Source organism: Momordica charantia (genome assembly GCF_013281855.1).
Source record: "Momordica charantia cultivar OHB3-1 chromosome 2 unlocalized genomic scaffold, Mcharantia_2.0 BLBB01000002.1, whole genome shotgun sequence".
NCBI classification, from domain to species: domain Eukaryota; kingdom Viridiplantae; phylum Streptophyta; class Magnoliopsida; order Cucurbitales; family Cucurbitaceae; genus Momordica; species Momordica charantia.
The window spans coordinates 2,714,244-2,734,291 of NW_028275160.1; the positions used below are offsets into that span (position 1 = coordinate 2,714,244).

General features: G+C 30.4%; 1 protein-coding gene across 1 annotated transcript; it reads left to right on the plus strand.

Annotated features, from left to right (window-relative positions):
- The first annotated feature begins 9,667 nt into the window (after positions 1-9,667).
- On the plus strand, positions 9,668-11,735 carry LOC111011051 (uncharacterized). The gene is made up of 4 exons (XM_022284664.2): positions 9,668-9,817; positions 9,900-9,987; positions 10,081-10,552; positions 11,243-11,735. Exons 1-4 carry the CDS (start codon positions 9,790-9,792, stop codon positions 11,585-11,587), a joined length of 933 nt encoding a protein of 310 aa, XP_022140356.1. The 5' UTR covers positions 9,668-9,789; the 3' UTR covers positions 11,588-11,735.
- Positions 11,736-20,048: the final 8,313 nt, after the last annotated feature.

Genomic DNA, 20,048 nt, shown 5'->3' on the forward strand with positions numbered 1-20,048 from the left:
TTTCTTCAATGATTCTAAACACATCCTAATTAAACAAAACATAAATTAAATCTCAATTGGTCAACAATTAGTTCTCTCTTAAGTAAATTATAGATTTGAATTTCTTCTCCACGAACGTCGATTCAGCTTGAATGAGCTATAAAAGAAAGCTCCGAATGTCACATTAAAGACCTGCAAAACAGAATGAACACTCTAATGTCAAAGTAGTTAAAAGTCCGAACTAAATCTAGAGAGAATTGAAATGTTCTCATACCTCTAAATGAACGGAATGGTTCTATTTATAGGTGAAGACTCCAACAGCATTCCCGACAACGCCTCAACAACTTTTTAAGGTTACCGTGAAACGCGGCGTATTGTTGTGGAGTGTGTTGGATGTGTGACCGAGTCGAGGTAAGCTAATCGGTTCAACTAGTGATGTGGGAAAGGGATTATGAACATGCTTGTTCGGCTCGACCACCGAAGAAAGTATTTGATTCAGTCAAATGGATGAGCCAAGATATGTATACTTGGGGTAATTTTCTATAGAATCTAGGAACCACGTGTCAGATTCCAGACCCACTCATCTCCTGCGATGTGTATGCTGAAATCTACCTCCAACGCTTAGAGTTTGAAAAGGGATACATGTAATCCCTCTAAATTATTTTAAGTGACCCATAAATTTATTTTATCATTAATTGACTAATAGAAATGACGAAGAATATCATTTTTGAAACTTTAGGAGCATATTTAGGGAAAAAAATTATCAGATTTCAAAAATTAAGAGGGTCTCTTTTGAAGTTTCAGAGACGCTAGATAAAGATCCTCCTATTGAGTGATTTTTCAATTATTTATTTAATTTAAATAACAAGATATGGTATTTATTTAAATATAGATCCATACTTGACTAAAATCTTCATCATCTTATTTGAATTTACCATTAAAATGTTGGGTATGAAAATAATTCTCGCCTCTTGTACATAATAAAAATAAATAGTGGGCAAGTCATGTGGGATCATAGTTTTTTAATTAAAAAAAATAAAAGAAAAAATATTTGAGGATCCTAATGAAAAACGAGTAGAAGCTCAGTTAATTAATGAATAAAATGAATACACATTGGAAACGACGAGCATGCATTATTTGATATATATTAATGGGTGTGTTATAATTGACCGTTTTTGCAACTTGAATAGGTCGTATAAATTATATCCATATTTCAATAATATGAACAATAAAATATAGGCTACTATTACATATTATTTTTAGTATTTATATTTTTAATTTTTATATAGTACTTCTTAGTAATGAGTTTAGTCTCTGTCTAACTTATGGTGTTAATTATTATTATTATTACAGTCAAACATGTAAATAGATTTTATTTGTTGGTAAAAATATAAGTTTAGACCTTCAAATTTGTTTTCATTGCCATTATTCGTCTGAAATAAAATTAATTTAATTTAAGTCACATATATACTTCTAAATGTTTACAATTTTCTATAATTTTTACCCATTTTCCTTTCAACATTTTTTTAAGTTCAACAATAGGCTAGAGAATGTGAAATTGGGAGAGTAAATAATGTGTTGACCAATTGAATTACGATGACTCTTCTTTAACTATATTTTGTCCTATTTTCTTTTCCAATTTACAGATAAATATCACATAATATTTTCATTACTAACAATAAAAATTTTCCGTTCATTTTTAACACAAAATTTAATAAAATTTTGGAAGAGTTTGAACCATGTGCCTCATACTTTAATACCGAAAGTTATATTATGGACAAACTGACAATTTTTATATTAATAGATTAAAATAAACTTTAATTATTTAACGTAATCGTTGCATCACTTTACTATATAAAATCGTGGAGACTTGGTCTTATAAAAGATATTGGACATTCACATATAGAAATGTGATGGTACTTTTTATTTATTTATTTATTGAAACTGTGATGGTAGATTCATTTCATATTAAATATACCTTTCTTTTCCTTCATGTCAACGTCCTCTTTAACAATGTAAACACATCACTATTTATTCGACAATGACATTCACAAACAACACATTTCACCATATGATCTATCAAAAAAGATATATACTTGTTTATATATTAGGAATTCGGTCAAACTTTCTTCTAATCCGTATCAATCTTATAAATCAATTATCAAATACATTAGATATTATGTTGAACTTTCATTATAAGAGGTTAGATTTCTTTGCCCACGCAACACAAAATCATCGACAAAAGTAGAAAAGAAGTTGACACAATCTAACTCGAAAAAAAATGACATTTATAGTAGTAGATAACAAAAAAAAAAGTTAAAGAATGGAAGAATAAATATTGAAATGCAAATAAACCTTTTAAAAGGATGAAATTTTTTTTTCCATAAATATTTTACAATGTTTTGCACATATTTTCCACATTTTCTCCCCCTTTCCACGTAATACAGGCGCTAGTTAAGATTTTAACAACATGTGGATATTTCTTTTAGAGCTGCGGACCACGAAGATAGTTTTGAAACTTTTTGAAATGTCAAAAGTATAAATGTAAATTTTTAAAATTTAGTAGTATTATTGAAATAATGGTTAAAGCTAAGAGACCTTCTCTGTAATTTACCAAAATATGTGTGTATGTATAGGTAGATGAAGGAAAGCTTGTGCTTGTACACAAAATCGCTGCGTCTTGAACTTTGGGAGTACCATATTTTTGGAGGACCACCCATTTAAGGTTGGGTCATCAAAACATGTGCACGTATCAAACTTATAGTTGGATCATAAATGAAATTAAATCCTTCTTGATTATAATTTGAGAAAGAAACACCAACTAGCATAATCATAGTTATATTCTTCTCTAATTTGTTCGTAATCTTTCAAAACAGGTAACAAAAACAAAGATTTTTCAATGTTGATATTGAAAGGATAGTTCTATAATCTTGGTAGAGTTCGATTAAGAAAAAAAAATTAAATTTGAATTTATTTGAATAATGTTATTTTTATAAAATTTTTAACTTTCTATTATATTTAAAATTACATATTTATTTAATTTCAACATAACTTAAGTGTACAGTCTAAAGATTGTGGATTCCAAACTCTCACCGAAATACTAACAAATAGCTTTACAAAAATTTTATCCCAAAATCTTATGAAATAATTTTTTAATAATTACCAAAAAGTGAAAAACCATGTGGTCTGCCGGCCGAGCCACCTAACCGTAGGCAAAACCAATACGATAATGTTTTTTTTTTAATACTAAATTTTAAAAATCAAACGAGATTGGGAATTATAATTAAAGTTTTATTCAGATTTTCTGACTCTGAAGTCTTTCGTCCTCCAATTTAGTCAAAAGTAGCACAAGGGATTTTGTATCTATCATGACGAATCAGTCTTCAACACGTCAGCAATTTAATTTCGTCGTCACACGTGTTGACACGTAAAACTGAGCGTAGAACGTGGAACCGATTGTCCCTTTTTAGACCGCAATCCTGGACCGGACCCGAATTTCTTTATTCCCGAATATTACTTGCAACTGTAGTGATTTTTTTTTAATTTTATTTAAACCTATTTAATTAACGTGCATTTAACACGATTAAATTGAAATTACATTCAGCATATAATAATATTATATCCAAAGTATATTATTTCCCCCTTAATTTATGTATATTTTAAATTGTAATCCTATGTGTTTATGTTTTTATTTCTTTCGTTTACATTCTTACAATACAAATATTTAAAAAAAGGACGATACGAGAATTTAAAAAACATTAGTAATAGTAATTTTAATGCATCAATTTTTTCATATCAACAATATATTTTAAGTTGGGATGATGATTAAACATTATGGAAAGTGGATATCTCTAATTCATTAAATTAAAGTTGATTTAAATATATAATTCAAACTACCTGGAATATGAAATTTTGAACCTCCAAACTTCACCCTCAAGAGATAAAGGTTTCTATATCGCAGTAATAAATATAAAATAATTGAAAATTATAATAAAACAACAACAATATAGAAAACAAAGCACAAGATTGTTATGAATCAAAGTGTCTTAATCATACCTTTAATCATGCTTCAAGGATAATAAAATTGTTGGAGATTCATCTTACGTCCAAATTGACAACAATGGAATTACATTAAATGCAGTCGGAGTTCATTTATGAGGAAGCTAAGTTAAACTCGAGTTACATCTAATGAAGTAAAGTTGCATTAAAATTAAACTTGAGTTTAATTTGATTAAAGGAATTCAAGTTGCATTAAATGAACTCAAATGCGTCTCAAACTTTATCTGGTGCAAGTCAGTCATCATGACTACACTTATGAATCTGTTCATAGAACAAAAAAGTCAAGAGCCCCGAGACAATAAAGACTGAGAATATTGACTCAAGAACAAATTTTATTAAGGGCTCCATTATAGAATTAAGACCTAACCATTAATCGAGAGGCGATGGGAACGAGGGAACCCGTGAATACATAATATTCTATTGAAAACGAATCCTAATAATTCATTGGGTAGGATGGCGGAAGGAACCGAAGACCAATCCATTTATTATGAGCGGTCGGTTCATGGGCTAACTAACCCGAGAACCGAAACACATATAAAAAGAGTAGCTACTTCAAGTAAAGTTTCATTTACAATCATGAGGTTACAAAAACTTTGAAGGGTGACCAAAGACTTCAATTCTCGGATTTAAACCTCATTTTATTGTATTTTCAGTTTTAAACCTTTCATCTTTTTAATTTTAAGTTACTTTTGAGTTAGTGGATGTTATGGTAGCAATGTACTACGGAGTTTTCCATTGTCTAAAGGTTACTTTTAGGCATTGTTTTAGAGGCTATAGCCTAGCTTATTCCATTGTAAAATAGAGATTTGAGATTGAGTCATGAGATAAATGAAATTTGAGCTTTCTTATGGAGTGATTTGAATCTTGAGTTTAAAAACAAGTTTTCTATAATTTTGATTTTGATCATCAAAGTAAATTCGTTCTAACTTATTTATCGGGTTGAAATCGTTTTGATTTGTGTGTTTTAACATTTGTAATCTAGGGGTTTGCATAATCCTAAGGGGTTTTTAGATTCAATTGGCAAGAGTTTTCTTATGAAGAATTTATGTGAAAAAACTCCAAATGGGAGAAAAACTCCTACTCACAAAAGAAATTCATATGTGAAAAATATTATAGCACGCATAATTCTCTCTCCGACTCTATTTACACAAAATACTCTCTCAAAACAAATATTACTTAAATAATAGTCAGTATACTAAATTTTAAAAATATTTCCATTAGAATAAATAAAACTCAAAGTCATGAACTCTTATATAGTATTTGGAATACACATCTCGAGAGTGAAACCACTTATATTCTAATACTTTGCCAAAAATCCCGCCTATAATATATATGGAATAATATATTCTCCTACTTTAAGCATCTTTAAGACAGTATAATTTTTGGGGGAAAAAAAGAGTATAATTATTGAAATTTAGAAAAGGATGAGCATAATTATTAATTAGAGAAAAAGAATTAAATTGAAGCGAGAAATAAGAAATACGGGAGAGAGACAACGAAATCCAAGCCAACGCCTCATTCACATGCTTTTATAATAAAACGACATGACGATATATTTAATATAGTTTGAACTTGAAGATGTCGTGTCATTGCAATCCAGCGTCGTATTGGACAGGGCAGAATACTGTGGCGTAGGAGACCCACTGCTCTTTTAGGTTTTTTTTTTTTTTTTTTTTAAATTAATTACCCGACTCTGCGGTCAACTTAAGAAACCTTTCCCTGCATTATTATTATTCATGAAAAAAAAATGTTTAAGTTGCTGTCTCTTATAATCTCTAGTACTGATTTATGATAGCATCGTTTATTCGTTTTATAGTATTTTCGGCCTGCTTAAAGTTTTTATTTATTTTTTATGGTATTTACTTTATTAATCAACATATTACTAAAAATTCAAAAGTTTAAAATCAATGAGATGAATATGAAAATTAATGGGTCAAAATGGTCCCTTTATAAAAAGATATAAAGATCAAATAAGACATTTTGAGAGTACTTATACTAAAATAGATAAAAGTTGAAAATATGTAAACTAAAATGGAAGTTTTAAAATTACATTAACTAAAATGGACTATAGTCCAAGAAGTTACATAAACCAAAATAATATTTAAACATAAAAAAATGAATAATCAAGACTAAAACCCGACAAACTAAATCCGGATATCAAGCGGGCACTCGAGAACTCAAAAGGTTGAGATTGACGAAGAAGAATCGATATAAGAATCAAGGACCAAGGTCAATCGGTGGATTGATTGGTCGGCTCGGGCGACCACCCGCATTTTGATCCGCTCTGTTTGGTTGAGTTACAAAATCGTCTTGAGTTGGTTGGTTGACTTGACTAGTCTAAGTGATCACTTGTCCTCTGGTTAGCCACTAGCTAATTAGTCCAAAGTCGACATAAACTCAACAAATGCCGACTGAGAGGAAAATCCAGAGATTTACGGAATTCGAATTGTTCTTATTTAAAAGGAGATCTAGATTTTCTTCGGGCTATAAATAAAAGAAGAAACCTAAAATTAAGGTACGTTGAAAACCCTACTTTTAGTTAAGTTTCACATTGAACTTGACTCTAATTTACGTATCGAAGTATGCGTGACTAGCACCACATCCGTATGTTTATTCTATTGATCTATTTTGCTGGTCATTCATTCTTGAATTTTTATTTGAATAAACAACATTTCAATATACTTTAACAAGGATAAAAATAAATTATTTAACATTCCATAATTAAGCATTTTCTATTCCTAAGCTTTTTCTCCGTTTTTAAATATTACTAGTGTGAAACACAATGCACGTGAAATTTCGTAGTCTTATTTTAAAGTATAAAAACATAAAACTAATTAAATATATAGTTAAAACTTTTTAATATATATATATATATAACCCCATTTGACATGATCAAGAGAGATAAAATTAATTTAAAAAAAGTGGAATTTGTAAAAAGTATTTTGAAAGAAAATGAAAAAAAGAAAAAGAAATGGGAGGAAGTGGCATGGGTCTCGCGAGAAATAGGAGGAGAGATGGGAGGGAAAATTTATATTTGAATGATAAAATTGTTCCAGTATAATTATGAAAATGTTTAAATTAAAAAGACAAAATAGGAAGAAAAAATTTATATTAAAAAAGTTAAAATGTAAATTTTCTGTTCATTCTCGTACAAAATTCCGTCTCTGCCCTTAAGGTAGACTTTTCTTGTTGCTAGTTTTAAGTTGTTTCCTTGAAAACCATTGACGATCACTTCACCAGCAATGAGTCAAAAACGGAGAAAAAGTAATAAAAAAATTAAAAAAAAAAAAGGTGAAAATCATTCCATTCAAGAAAGTGACACATTGGCATATCATATGAGAAATTTGGAATTTTTTTATTTTGATAATGTACTGAATTAAAAATACAAAAAGCTGTAACAATTGGTGGTTAGTTATTGAAGGTATAATCTATGTATTAAAAAAAAATGGGTGATTATTTTTTTAATATTGAAAAAGATTACATTTTTCTCTTTTAATTAATCAGCATCCTCTCTCTTCTAGAAGTAATTTGAAGTAAGCCAATAAGTTAATAATTGCAGTATAATTAACAATCAAAACCCATCAATTTTTACGCTACTTAGACTTTCTTTTAAAAATGTTTTATTGAGTGCAAAAGTGAAGCAGGACCAAGACTTCTCCACTGAAAATTATGTTCCTGAAATTCCACGAATCATATGTTACGTTAATAAAATTAGAAATATTAACTTAAAATTAAAAATATTAACTTGTGTTATCGCCTATGGGATCTGATCAATAAATTAATCACCATAATTAAGATTAAAAAAAAAAGGGAAAAAAAAAGAAGACGAAAGATAGCGACCACCCAAAAATTCTAACTAAATTTAAAAAAAAAAATGACCAACTGCTCAACCCCATTTGTTGTACTGAAAATATATATAAGTATATTTTGGAGAACTTTGAGTTTTTAAGAAATATTACAAATATAGCTTCTAATCTTTGAGAAAATCCTTAAATTTTTATTTTATAAAAAGTTGTTTATAAAAATATGGTATCATTCAATAGGTGTTTTATTAACATATTTAAATATATGGACAAGGAAGTTTCTAGTACAACAACACACGTATATGTATCTCTGGCCTCATTTACATCTTTTAACAACTAGTGCAATTTATCAACATTAAATGATTATTCAAAAAAGAAAAAAGTAAGCTGTGAACAAAAAGTGTAAATATTTACATAGAATAATGAATAAGCGTAGAACAATAAAATTTTCTCCTAAGATATTACTTGTTAACCTTCTTAATTATCAACAAATTTTGACGTGGCAAAATTGAATAAAACTTAACCATCGTAGATTCAAAGGGGCTACGATTAATTAAGAGAGAATAAGTTCAATCCACCTACCTTAGGAATTAGTAATATATATGTGTTTATCCACACCAAATGTTGTAAGGTTAGACGGTTATCCCAGTAAGATTAGTCGAGGTGCGCATAAACTAGCTCGGACACCCATTAATATATATATATATGTATATATAATAGTAAAACCCATAAAACTCATAATATTAGGCCAAAATCGAAAAGTCAAACATAAATTAGGTAAACTTATTTATTCAAAACTAAAATTTGATAATCGTATAGGTTGCACAAACTTAAACTTAAACTTGTAGATTTTCGATAAGTCACATGAATCTAGACTTCTGAGACTGATATTCCACCGTGGAAAATAAGAAAAAAAAAAAGAGAGTAAGGACATGGACTACAAATTCCATCAACAGATTGGGAATGGGAGACAATAATATGTTCATATTAAGAAATAGTTGTAATAAAGCCAAACAGAATTACAGATAAAACAAAGTCACTAAAATAAAGACTCAAATGGTTGGTTAGATTGGCACAAAGACCTGCCCATGGTCGGTCTCTGCATATTTCTCTTCCATTTTTCCAAACCTTATTGTCATTTACCTTAGTAGGTCGTCCACTAATGCAAAGTTCTAAAATTTTAAAAATAATTGACGAGTCTAACATGCACCTACACCCAAAAAAAACCCTTATTTTCGAGGTCGTCTCTATCCGTGACATAGATAGCAGATAGTAATTTTAATAGATTTGAATTGAGAAATGACAGAATGCTCCCTAAAACCAGAGAGAATAAGAAATGATTACGTGTATTTGTCGAGTCACAGAATTGAGAGTTGAAATACTTGATATTGGGAATAAAGAAATTTGAGTGAGAGACCAAGACTTAATCCATCGTTATCTCATGGGCGGGCTATCATTCGTGTATTTTTGATATACAAATAATATGTTTGGACCATGGATAGTCAATCAAACCAATGATTTTAGCCCACCTCTTAGCAGAAAAAATAGTCTAATCCATCATCAAAGAGACGTCGCTCTCATATAAAATAACAAAAAGAAAGGCTCAGAGGGCAATTTGGAAAATGAAATAGCATAAAAGGGCATTTCTGAAAATTTACCTACACAGAGGAAAACTATGAGTTGGGCCGCTTTCTTACCACAAATCCAGTTGCCTCCTCCATAAAGCAGCACTACGAAAATCCGGCCCAAAACTATATTGGGCTCCGAACTGGGCCACAATAGTTCGAATCCGGCCCATTTTAGCAAATTTTGAAACCCGTTGCCGCCCTTCTCTATTTTTGAACTTTCAAAATTCCATCCAATCGTCTCTCTCCTCTGTTTCCACAGATTTGGATTTGCAGGAAGATCCGCGTTAATTCAACTTCAATCCCTCGATTCCTTGCAATTAATGGATCCTAAAGCCACTCAGTTTCCAGGTATTAATCCGTTTCGTTTTCTCTTCATTCATTTCTGCTCAATTTTATTTCTGATTTCTTTCAATCTGCTTCAAATCGGCAGTGAAATCTCTTGCCTCTAAACCGAAATTCACCCGAAAGCCGGTATCCGAGGCACCCCAAATCCCCGTTCATCAACCAACAATTTCCAGGTACCACACCGTATTATTCTCAATTTCTTTCTAGGTTTTCTCGTAGAATCATGTTCCGCTGCGGTAGATTTTGAATATTGTAATTATCGTTAGGCAGAAACGAGTTTTCGGAACTGTTCGGAGCTCAAACATACCAATCAAAACGGTGAATGAAAAGCCCTTAGCTAAGCCCTCGAATGGGGCCGTTAAGAAGCAACTCAAATCGACCCGATTAACTCAGATCGCCGTCAATGTCACTGCTGATCAGAAGATCAATGAAAAACTAAATCCGAGGCAGAAGAAGAAGAGCCCTGGCATCAAACAGCCAGCTTCAGGAACGGCCCTCAAGGATCTGCGTGTTGAGAACGACGTCGTAGAGCCTCAGACACCGGTGGCGGTGCCTCGCTTGTTGAAGTTGAAGAATGGTGGCACGCCTTACCATACTGCGGAGAAATGCAGTAACTGCCGTTTTGACAAGATGGAGACGTCGTCGTATTGGGTTGCTCAGATCAAATTGGCTGAGGCCGTGGGGAAGCATTTTGTGTCAGCTGATTTCTTTCGCCTTGCTTATGTCTGCAACGCAGAGGTAACGTAAATCCAATTTAAAGTGCTTTTTAAAAGTAATTTTAGCTCCAGTACTTGAGGATTATTTGATGTTTGGTTTTAAGTGCTTCTCTGGTAATTACTCTGTAGTGCTTTGATTGCCTAAATCACTGTTGCTATTGTGAATTTCTAGAATTACTTTATACTAAAACATTACCATTTTAAATGGAAGTAATTTTGGCAACTAAAAAGTGATCTCCAAAATCCTTTACAATGTGGTTTTTTTTTTTTCCTTCTTCTTTTACTAAATGACTGTAATTTGGACAGATAGCTATAGTGTTTCTGTTGTGTTTTCCTGAGTGGCAGGTCTCTAGCTAATTCCTCCTCCCACCCCGAACCCATAATTAGAACTATAAAAAGGAGAGATTGCTCAGATCAGAAACATAAAGGTGACAATATGGGTTTGGGGTTTCCCGGAGAAGATCCCATTTGATTTTCCTCCATTGAATTGGGGAGATTCTTTATAATGATGTTTGTGAAACTACAGAGGATCTTGTCTTTGAAAAATCCAAGTGCAGAATATCTTCTTATTTCCTGTTTCATGTTCATCAGCACTACAGTTTCGAATTCGTGGCCATTGCCCATCTATTCGCAAGAATCTCCATGAATTTGTTTGAAATCTTTTGGGTCTGCTCGAAATTCAGTTTTAACCTTGGCATTCTTATTGTAATAGCCGATAAGGAACCTCAAAGTGGAGCTAAAGCGTTACTTGACAAGGCATGAGCATCTATCTGCGCACACGGAGTGGAAAGACGTGAGTCTCAGCTACGGCTTACTTCAAGTTCAAGATGACAACAATGGCGGCCGCCAGAACCCGTCCATTGAAATCAGTGGCAACGAACTCAATAAAGATCAGATTCCGGCAACCGAATCTGGGACACCAGAAATGAGTAGCAGTGATGTGGATCAAGATGATATTGTGGGAACAGATGTTGGTGAGATGGGAACCGAGACAAGCAGAAGCCAAAGATGGGCAGATTCTGCGTCTTTGGAAGCAGGACTGAGCCATCAAAGTTGACAGCCGAACATGATTTGTTGATAGCCATTGTTGTTTGTTGGTTGTGTTGTATAAATATGTTTAGTTTTGCCCAATTCACACTACTTGTCGTATACTAGGCAAATGATTTAAAGATTTTTTAATGTTATTCAAATGATATATTGTTGTAGTTGCTTATTCTAGTTGGTATGGTTTTAGGTTCAACAAATCAAATCCATGGAACCAATAATTGTTACATTGGTGATGCTGTGATGGTAGAAGAACAGGGAGGGGTAGAATGGAGATAAGCCTAAGTTTGTTTGGAATTGAAATCAAGTTGGGCCCATGAGGAAAACTATAGGGCATTGTAGTGTAGTTGTTTCCCATCTTGATTAGGGATGTCCCCCACTCCATAAAATTTTATAAAATTGTGTCGGAGTTTTTGTGAAAATGTATTTCTCATTTATTATTTTATTTTGTTAATAAATTCTCAATTAAATAATTTTTTTTAAAGCTTAATAAATCTCCATTTACATGGTCTCATTTAAAAGAACATTTCTTAACCTACCTAAATAAAATAAAATAATATTTCATCTTAGTTAAATTATGCATATCATAATAAGTATAGAATAGAAGGTAAATATTGAAATTTTTTTCATATCTATATATACGTACATTATAAAAAAGTAGCAGGGTGGGTGGGGACACGTTTAGGGGATCGGGATAAAATTCTTCTATTATGGTTCGAGAAAAATGAACATCACTAATTTTGATCCTATCATATAATTGTCCTTTTAATTGGTCCCGTTAATAGCAAAAGAAAAAAATAATAATAATAATAACAACCGTTCTTTTGGACGTGTCCCCTGCCCGCCACACCACCTCATTTATTCACCAAATTAAGCGGGGCCCTCCTATTTTCCCACATTTTTCCCTTTCTATCCCTTTGCTTCACATTCTACGTTTCCCTTCTTTTCATTTATGGGATTTTTCTCCTTAATATGATAAATTTAATTTCACTTAACAAAAATTAAAAACTAAAAGAATCAATATCTTATATTTTTGTAAAACTGAAAAAATTAAAACATGTTACTTTGTTTTCTAAAATGTTAAAAAAAAAATGTACCCTTACCAAAGTAATATATCATGATTTACACACTTGATTATCGACTTATATATTAATCTACTGTAATCACAACCACCATCTATTAACCTTACATATCATTTGAGTATAACATAACCAATAATCACTTAAAATTACGAATACTTCAATTGTCCCTAAATTTTCAATGTCCTATTTTAAGTAGGTCGTTTTTTTATCTACAGTGAATCAAAGATCTATTAGATACAAAATTGAAAATTTAGGTACATAACAAATACTATATGAAAAGTTCAATCGTCTGTTAGACATATTTTAAATTTCAGAGACATATTAGACACTACTAAACTCGTAACTTAAAGCTTGGATATTTTACAAAAGAAAAATGTTTGAAAGTAGGGATGTGAGAGTGAGAGAAGGTTGAAGGGGGCAGTGGAATAGATATTGGGCCCTAGAATCGACATGAGCCATAAAGTTGAACAACGAAATATGAGAGAGCTCACTCACTTATCCAACAAGACATGTCGGCCCATTTTCTATGATGTTTGGTGCAGCCTACATTGATAAGACATTTCACAATCCCATAGGGGACAACAACAGCCCACCAGGCCCATTTCACTGCATTTTCATCACTGTTCCTCAAATATAATATCTTCACAAGAAAATAAAATCAAATAAATAATCTTCAAGATTTTGTTCGATTTGGTTTGGTTTTATTTATCCATGGAATAATTGAGTTTTACTTCTGTTTCTTTCTGACTTTAAATCAATTATTAAGTTTTAAGGGCTTTTTTGATTTGAATCTTGTTTATTCACGTTTATAACACCCTCAACAAACTTCTCACCCTTCTAACTTTTTCTATTTAATATCTTATCTTTTATCAAATTAAGTTTTCGTTTATTTAGTCAATACAAGTTTTTAAAAAATCATATTGAGTTTATGAAATTTCTATGTTTAATATAATAAGTCACTGCCTTTTAACTTTTAACTTTTAATGGTCTATTTAGTCACTATATTTTTAAAAGACTTTAATAAACTCGTAAATAATTAATTTTGTGTACGGTAGTCTCCTATTTGTAGCTTTGTCAATCTTAATTAATAATACAAATGTCTTAAGCAAATTAGATTATTATGATCAACCTATCACATAATTAAATGAAAAATACATGAAATTGAAAGTTGAATATGAGATTTTAAAGTATATATACACATTACATAATTTTTTTTATACAACGAATTAGAGGTACGAGAATTTGAACTTCTAACCTCAAAAGAAGAAGTAGATACCAAATTATCGACATACCGAATTTATGTTAGTATCAAATAAACAAATTTTAAACATAAAACTTATAATTTATAACATTGATTTGATTGTAATTATATTATTGAGTTCGGGTTTGGAGTGGAGGATTGGAACTTTGTTAAAAGCAAGTAATTATTCGTATGATGCCCCAATTGCAAGTTTGCCATCATGGGGATACCATTTGTCCCCCTCTAAAGGAGGGCCCACTGGGTCTTTTTTTTTAAATTTTAAATAAATGAAGTTGGAAAATAATAATAAAAATATAACTGGTTGGATTCCCTTGTTTGGGCACATAAATAATCCGAATTAAACACATCTTATTTTTCCAGTGTGTTTGGGGTTTTATTACATTCCCTGTTCTTGTCTGTTTTTTCTTAAATTAAAAAGGAAAAAAAAAACAATTCAGTCACAAACTAAACTACTGATTCATTATTGCAGCTTCACAAAACCCAGCAGACTCCCAAGATTTTGTTGTTTCTTGAATTTTTTTTTTAAACAGAACTGATCGGCCATCAGCTTTTTTTTTTCTCCTCGATATTTGGTAAAATAGTAAGTAGGTGATCATAAAATAAAAATTTAAAGTCAATAGATTCAACGAAAACCAAGTTTTTAAAAGTAAATATGTGAAATGGTGACGAATGTGTAGTCGTTAGATCCATTTGATTAAGTAAATCTGAAAATAATAAAATAATTATATATGAATGCGAGGAGGGATAAAAATAGAGTTTTAGATTAAATTAAAAAAAAAAAGGTTAGGTGGGGGTGGAAGTGTAAATATAAAGGAGAATGAGGGGTTGGGTTGAAAATAGAAATGGGAATAAAAATGGGGTTTGGGGAGACATAGACATATGAGAAAGAGTACTAAAGATGCGGGCGATAAAAGCAAAAAAGAGAGAGATGGGGGACTAATACTAATACAAACAAAATCTACCACACAGACAACGCACACATTGATTAAAGTTCCAAACAACACATACACACACACAAAACATAATTCCTTAATTTAATACTTCTTTCTTTCTACCTTTTACACCCCCAAAAAAACACACCTTTGAACCTAATTGAAATGTTGCATTTGAGCAATTAATGCTACAATTTTGTTGTTTTGACTTTGATATGGTTGTAGCTCCCAAAAATACACAAATCGTGACGATATGACATATGAGTAGAGAAGAGGGGTACATGGATTAACTGGTACCACATCCGAATTAGATGGATCTTAAGATCATCGAAGCGAATTTAAAATAATTGATAGTCACTATACATATGAATAAGGTGCATCTTTCTTTTTGGGGTTCAGTCATAAGAATTAAAAAATAAAATGTGCTTAGCTTTGAGCAATTTTCGGTTGGATGGACACGTGTTGGACTATGCATAAATATCCTTCAAACTAGCTATCAGATTGTTGTACACTATAATTTGAACCATCAACCACTTCTAAATTAAAGGAGTTGTTATAAATACACTATTAAACTTTAGAATTTGTCGTGATCAAGTCCAAACCCGATTAAATAATATAATAAAGTTTAATTGCGATGAATTTGTCAAGTTCAACGTATAGTTCACCTAGTAAAGGTTATATAAAATTATAGCGAATTTATAATTTGAAAGCGAGATTGTAATAACGCTCCAGTAATTTAAGCTAATGTGTACATTTTCGTTTTTCATTTTCTTCGATAAATATAAATAGGACGGTGTTTGATAATCGATGATATATATTTCAATCGGATGGGAAACGAGGGTGAAAGTGAAAGGGGGGACAGTGGGTGTTTACGCCTTTAATAAAGTGTGTTTTTTCTATTTATACTTTTTTATTATTTTTGGCGACAAATGTTGGTGTGACCTCTCACTGTCTCTAACCATGATGTTACGTATCTTTCCTTTCTTTTCTTTTTTCTTTTTTCTTCCATATTTATTAATTGTTATTTAATTTATAATGAATTATTCATTCTTCTATCCCCACGTGCACTATAATGGTCGTGTAAAGCACACGCCCATTCACCTTCTTAACCCCAAAAACAAATCCTTGCTTTTCTTCATTATACTTATTATTGTGTTTCTTTTGGAAAATCATTTATGTTTTTCCCCTCTCCTATTTAGTTAATAGGAAAATAAATAGTCCAAGCTTTTATTATTATTATTATTTTATTTCTTAAGAATTGCATAGGGTGATCTATTGCAAGTATTATTATGTAAGTTAAAAAATATTTTCCACTCTCAATTACTTGATCATGAACAAAATCAAACATTAAATAAATTTTATAAAAGCTCATTAATTAAAAAAAAAGTGGTAATGTTGTTTTATTTTCAATTTAATCAGTTTATTTAAGACATGTTTTATAATTCTAAGGGATGTGAAAATAATATTTGTAACCATTCTTTCAAATGAAAATTTATCAAAAAGTAAAAATTGCAACAATGGTTCAAGTTTAAGGTAAGGATTACACCACCTCTTTAAGTTTTAAGGTAGAAATTGCAATATATATCTATGATGTAATTTCATAAAAATCAAAATTTTGTGGTAGAAATTTATTTACAATTAGGAGTAAAAATTTATTTTCTCCCCCAGAGTCCATCATTATTGTTAGTTTAAGAGTCTAAGACAAAGTGATTTTATGACTATAATAATTATTGTATTGAAAAGTGTGACCATTACATTTTTTAAACTAACATATCCTATGATAAACAATATACATTTGTTTAAAGAGACATTTCCAAGTTATGCCACTGATTTAACATGCATTTTTAGTACAATTTAACGTGTTGGCACATAGTTTATTTAATCTAAATTAAAGTTGATGACGTCAAACCTTTGTTGGTGCCAAATTTATCTCTAAACAAAATCAAAGTAATACAAAGTTTATATCCAATTTTATTGAAGTTGTAATTAAATAAATGCACTTTAATACCCAAATTAATGATGAAAGTAATACAATTTTATTGAACTACACTATATTGCTCAATTTATTGAAAAAGTTATACATTCAATTTAACCAAAAGTTACGACAAATATAGTTAATCTAGTTGACAATAGATTAATGACCATAAGTGAAGTTTAAGTGATGATTTAATTAACATTTAAGGAACCATTTTTTTTTTAAATCAAGGGGATGTTTATTAGTTTGATAATCATGCCAAACGAGAGGGTAATTTAGGTATTAAGTAAAACATCAACTTCATCTTTTTATTGTATTATTATTATTTAGTTAAATTCTAATTATTTTGTCATAGTTCAGCGATAATTGACATATATCTCTAACTAAGAGATTGTGACTTCGATTCCCACCAACACAAGTTGTACTAAAAAAAATTTCTTATTATTTCGGAATGTTAAAAAATAAAGTATAAAATTGAAAAATCATAATTTTAAGAGCTTGTTGTATACGGACATTTTAATGTGTCATGTTTTTATAATAATAAATAATTTTAATTAAGTTACTAGTAACTAGAGCGTAAAAAATCATTATATTTTAAATTTGAATGAGTGAATCGTATTGTTAATTCATTTGGACATTTTGTAACAATCAACTGCTTGAAAATATTAAATACAGTGGACAACTAAATAATTCAGTAAATAATTATATTTTTTAAAATAATTTTTTTATTTGTGTATTTTGGGTCAAGTTGGCCATTTTAACTTTCAAAATTTTAATGTTGAGCCTAAATAAGAGATAAAATTAATATTCTAGAGAAATTGTCAAAATGCAACCAGTAAGATATCGTTTCATAACCACTATTCCGTTACTTTTTTTTTCATTTTCTATTTTCTTTTAATTTAAATTTATAAAAACAACTTTTATCCCAATGGTTTATTTGTCTGGTAAAATACTTAAAAAAAAAAAAGACCATTTTCAAAATGTTAGCCAAATTAAAAAGAACTCTAAAAATTAAGTCTCGTTTTTTTTTTGAAATTTAGTTAAGAATCTAAGTGTTTATAAATTATCTGAGAAAAATATTTAAAAAGTGATGGGAATGAAACATGTTTTTTAAAATATAAAACAATAGACAAAATTGACACAAAATCTAGACGATGGTTTGGTTGGGAAAATGTAGAGTTGAGCTATGACACAAAATCGTTATAAAAAATACATTAAATAACTCAAATTTTAGCTAACAAAATGCTAAAATACAATCACAATCCGAGTGAGAGTCATAAATTTTTGAAAGGCGTAACATTTTATGTTATAAAATTTTAATATTTTATATATACTTTTTGAGTTGCAACAACTAAACGAAGGGTGATCCCACATTTTTAAAAAAATGCTAAATCTATAAAAAAAATGCTAAATCTAGATATAAACCAAGCACAAAATCAAGTTAGTACAAAGACAAAATCTCTCACCTTGATATTAAATGTCCAAATCAAGGTATTCCAAAAAAAAAAAAGTCAAAATCAATCAAAATAAAAACACCCAATAAAACTAAAAATCAACCCTTACCTAAATACTATCTCTAAACCTCCGAGAATACTCAAACATATTATTTTATTACATAGATAAATTCCACTTCACATCATATATATATTTTAAAAAATGTTACAACTTGTTTTTTTCTCTAAATAAACCTAAATATATATGTTTTTATTACAGTTTACACTATTAGTTTGATTTGAATGATACTATTTTAGAAATATTTCAAATCACATATTTATTTTTCATTATTTATATAAATTCATCTATTACTTATTAAAATTTGAAGTTAAATTCAATAGCAAATTTTTTTAAGTAATGAAATTAGAATTTAGACGGATTTAAAATTATATAGCAAATAATTGTGAAAGAGGAGAGTAAATTGAAGGAATGTATTTGGTGGGGCAAATGAGGCAGCGCCAAAGGCGCAGGCCTCCGATCAATTGCTCTCTTAAACCCCCCTTCTTCACTCGCCTTCTCTCGCGTCACTCCCACTCGCCTATTTACGCCACATCCCAACAATTTCCGTTAAATTCAATTATACTTTCTTCAAAAATATATATATACACACTACAATATTTAAAAAATATATTTAGAATATTTTATAAAAAATCGACTAACATGCACATACCTCATAGTCTCGCACCCTACTTATTGTGCTCAAAAAATTTACAAAATTCAATTAAATTATAAGGGATAAAGTTAAACAATTTTAAATAGAAAAACCTGAATTTGTATAGCCTATAAAATTATAAAATAGTTTGACTTCAAAATATATCATAAATATTTTTGTACGTACATCTTTAATACATTATCTTTTTATACATAGATACAAAATTTCGGTTCTTTTTTATAATAAAAATTTGTATAGGAAAAGGAAAAAAAATAGAAGAAGTGTGGATAATCTATAAATTAATAATTAAATGGTAAATATAGCGGGAAGATTGGTTGGTTGGAGGACGTAATTCAAAACGTGGTAAATAAAATTAAAGAGAAAAAAAAAGGATATTTTAAAAGTAAATCTGAGAATAAAAAAGGTAACAAGAAACTATAGGAACAAAACAAACAAACAAACTAGAAAAAGTTGAAAAAGGAGGAGACGGGAAAGAAAGATGGAAGAAGAAGAAGAAGAAGAAGAACGCGCGTTTGAAGGGAGTGGGAAACAGTGGATTCCATAATTAGAATTAGAAAAAAGAACAAAAGCAGTGATAAGACGTGAGATGCAGAAAGAGTGTACTGATTTGTTGCAGTGGAGGGAGGGGTTCTGGGTTGCTGAGTTCTCCTCTAACGGCTTATAAGCAACCCGCCCATAATATATGCTGCTAAAACTCTTCTCCACCCCGCCCATGGCCGTGGACATGGCCCCCACTTCTCTCTCTCTCCGTTTTCAGATCCAAATTTTTGCATTTTGGGAGGAGGGTAATGGGTTTAAGAGCTTTTAATTGGGTTGGCTGAATATGCCCAGTGCCTGTTTGTAAAAATGCCCAAGAGAGGAGATCTTGTGGTTTATTAGGAAAAAAGATTGTACAAAGAGGAAAAAGAAATATTATTTTTGTTGCATTAATGAAAACCAACCTTTTTGTCTTTGGTGGAGGGCCAGGGCCTCCCCCACACTCTCACAGTGAAAGAAATTATTAATAAAGAACGGAGGGGGAAGAGAGGGGGGGGGGGAAAGATAAAGCCAAGGCAAA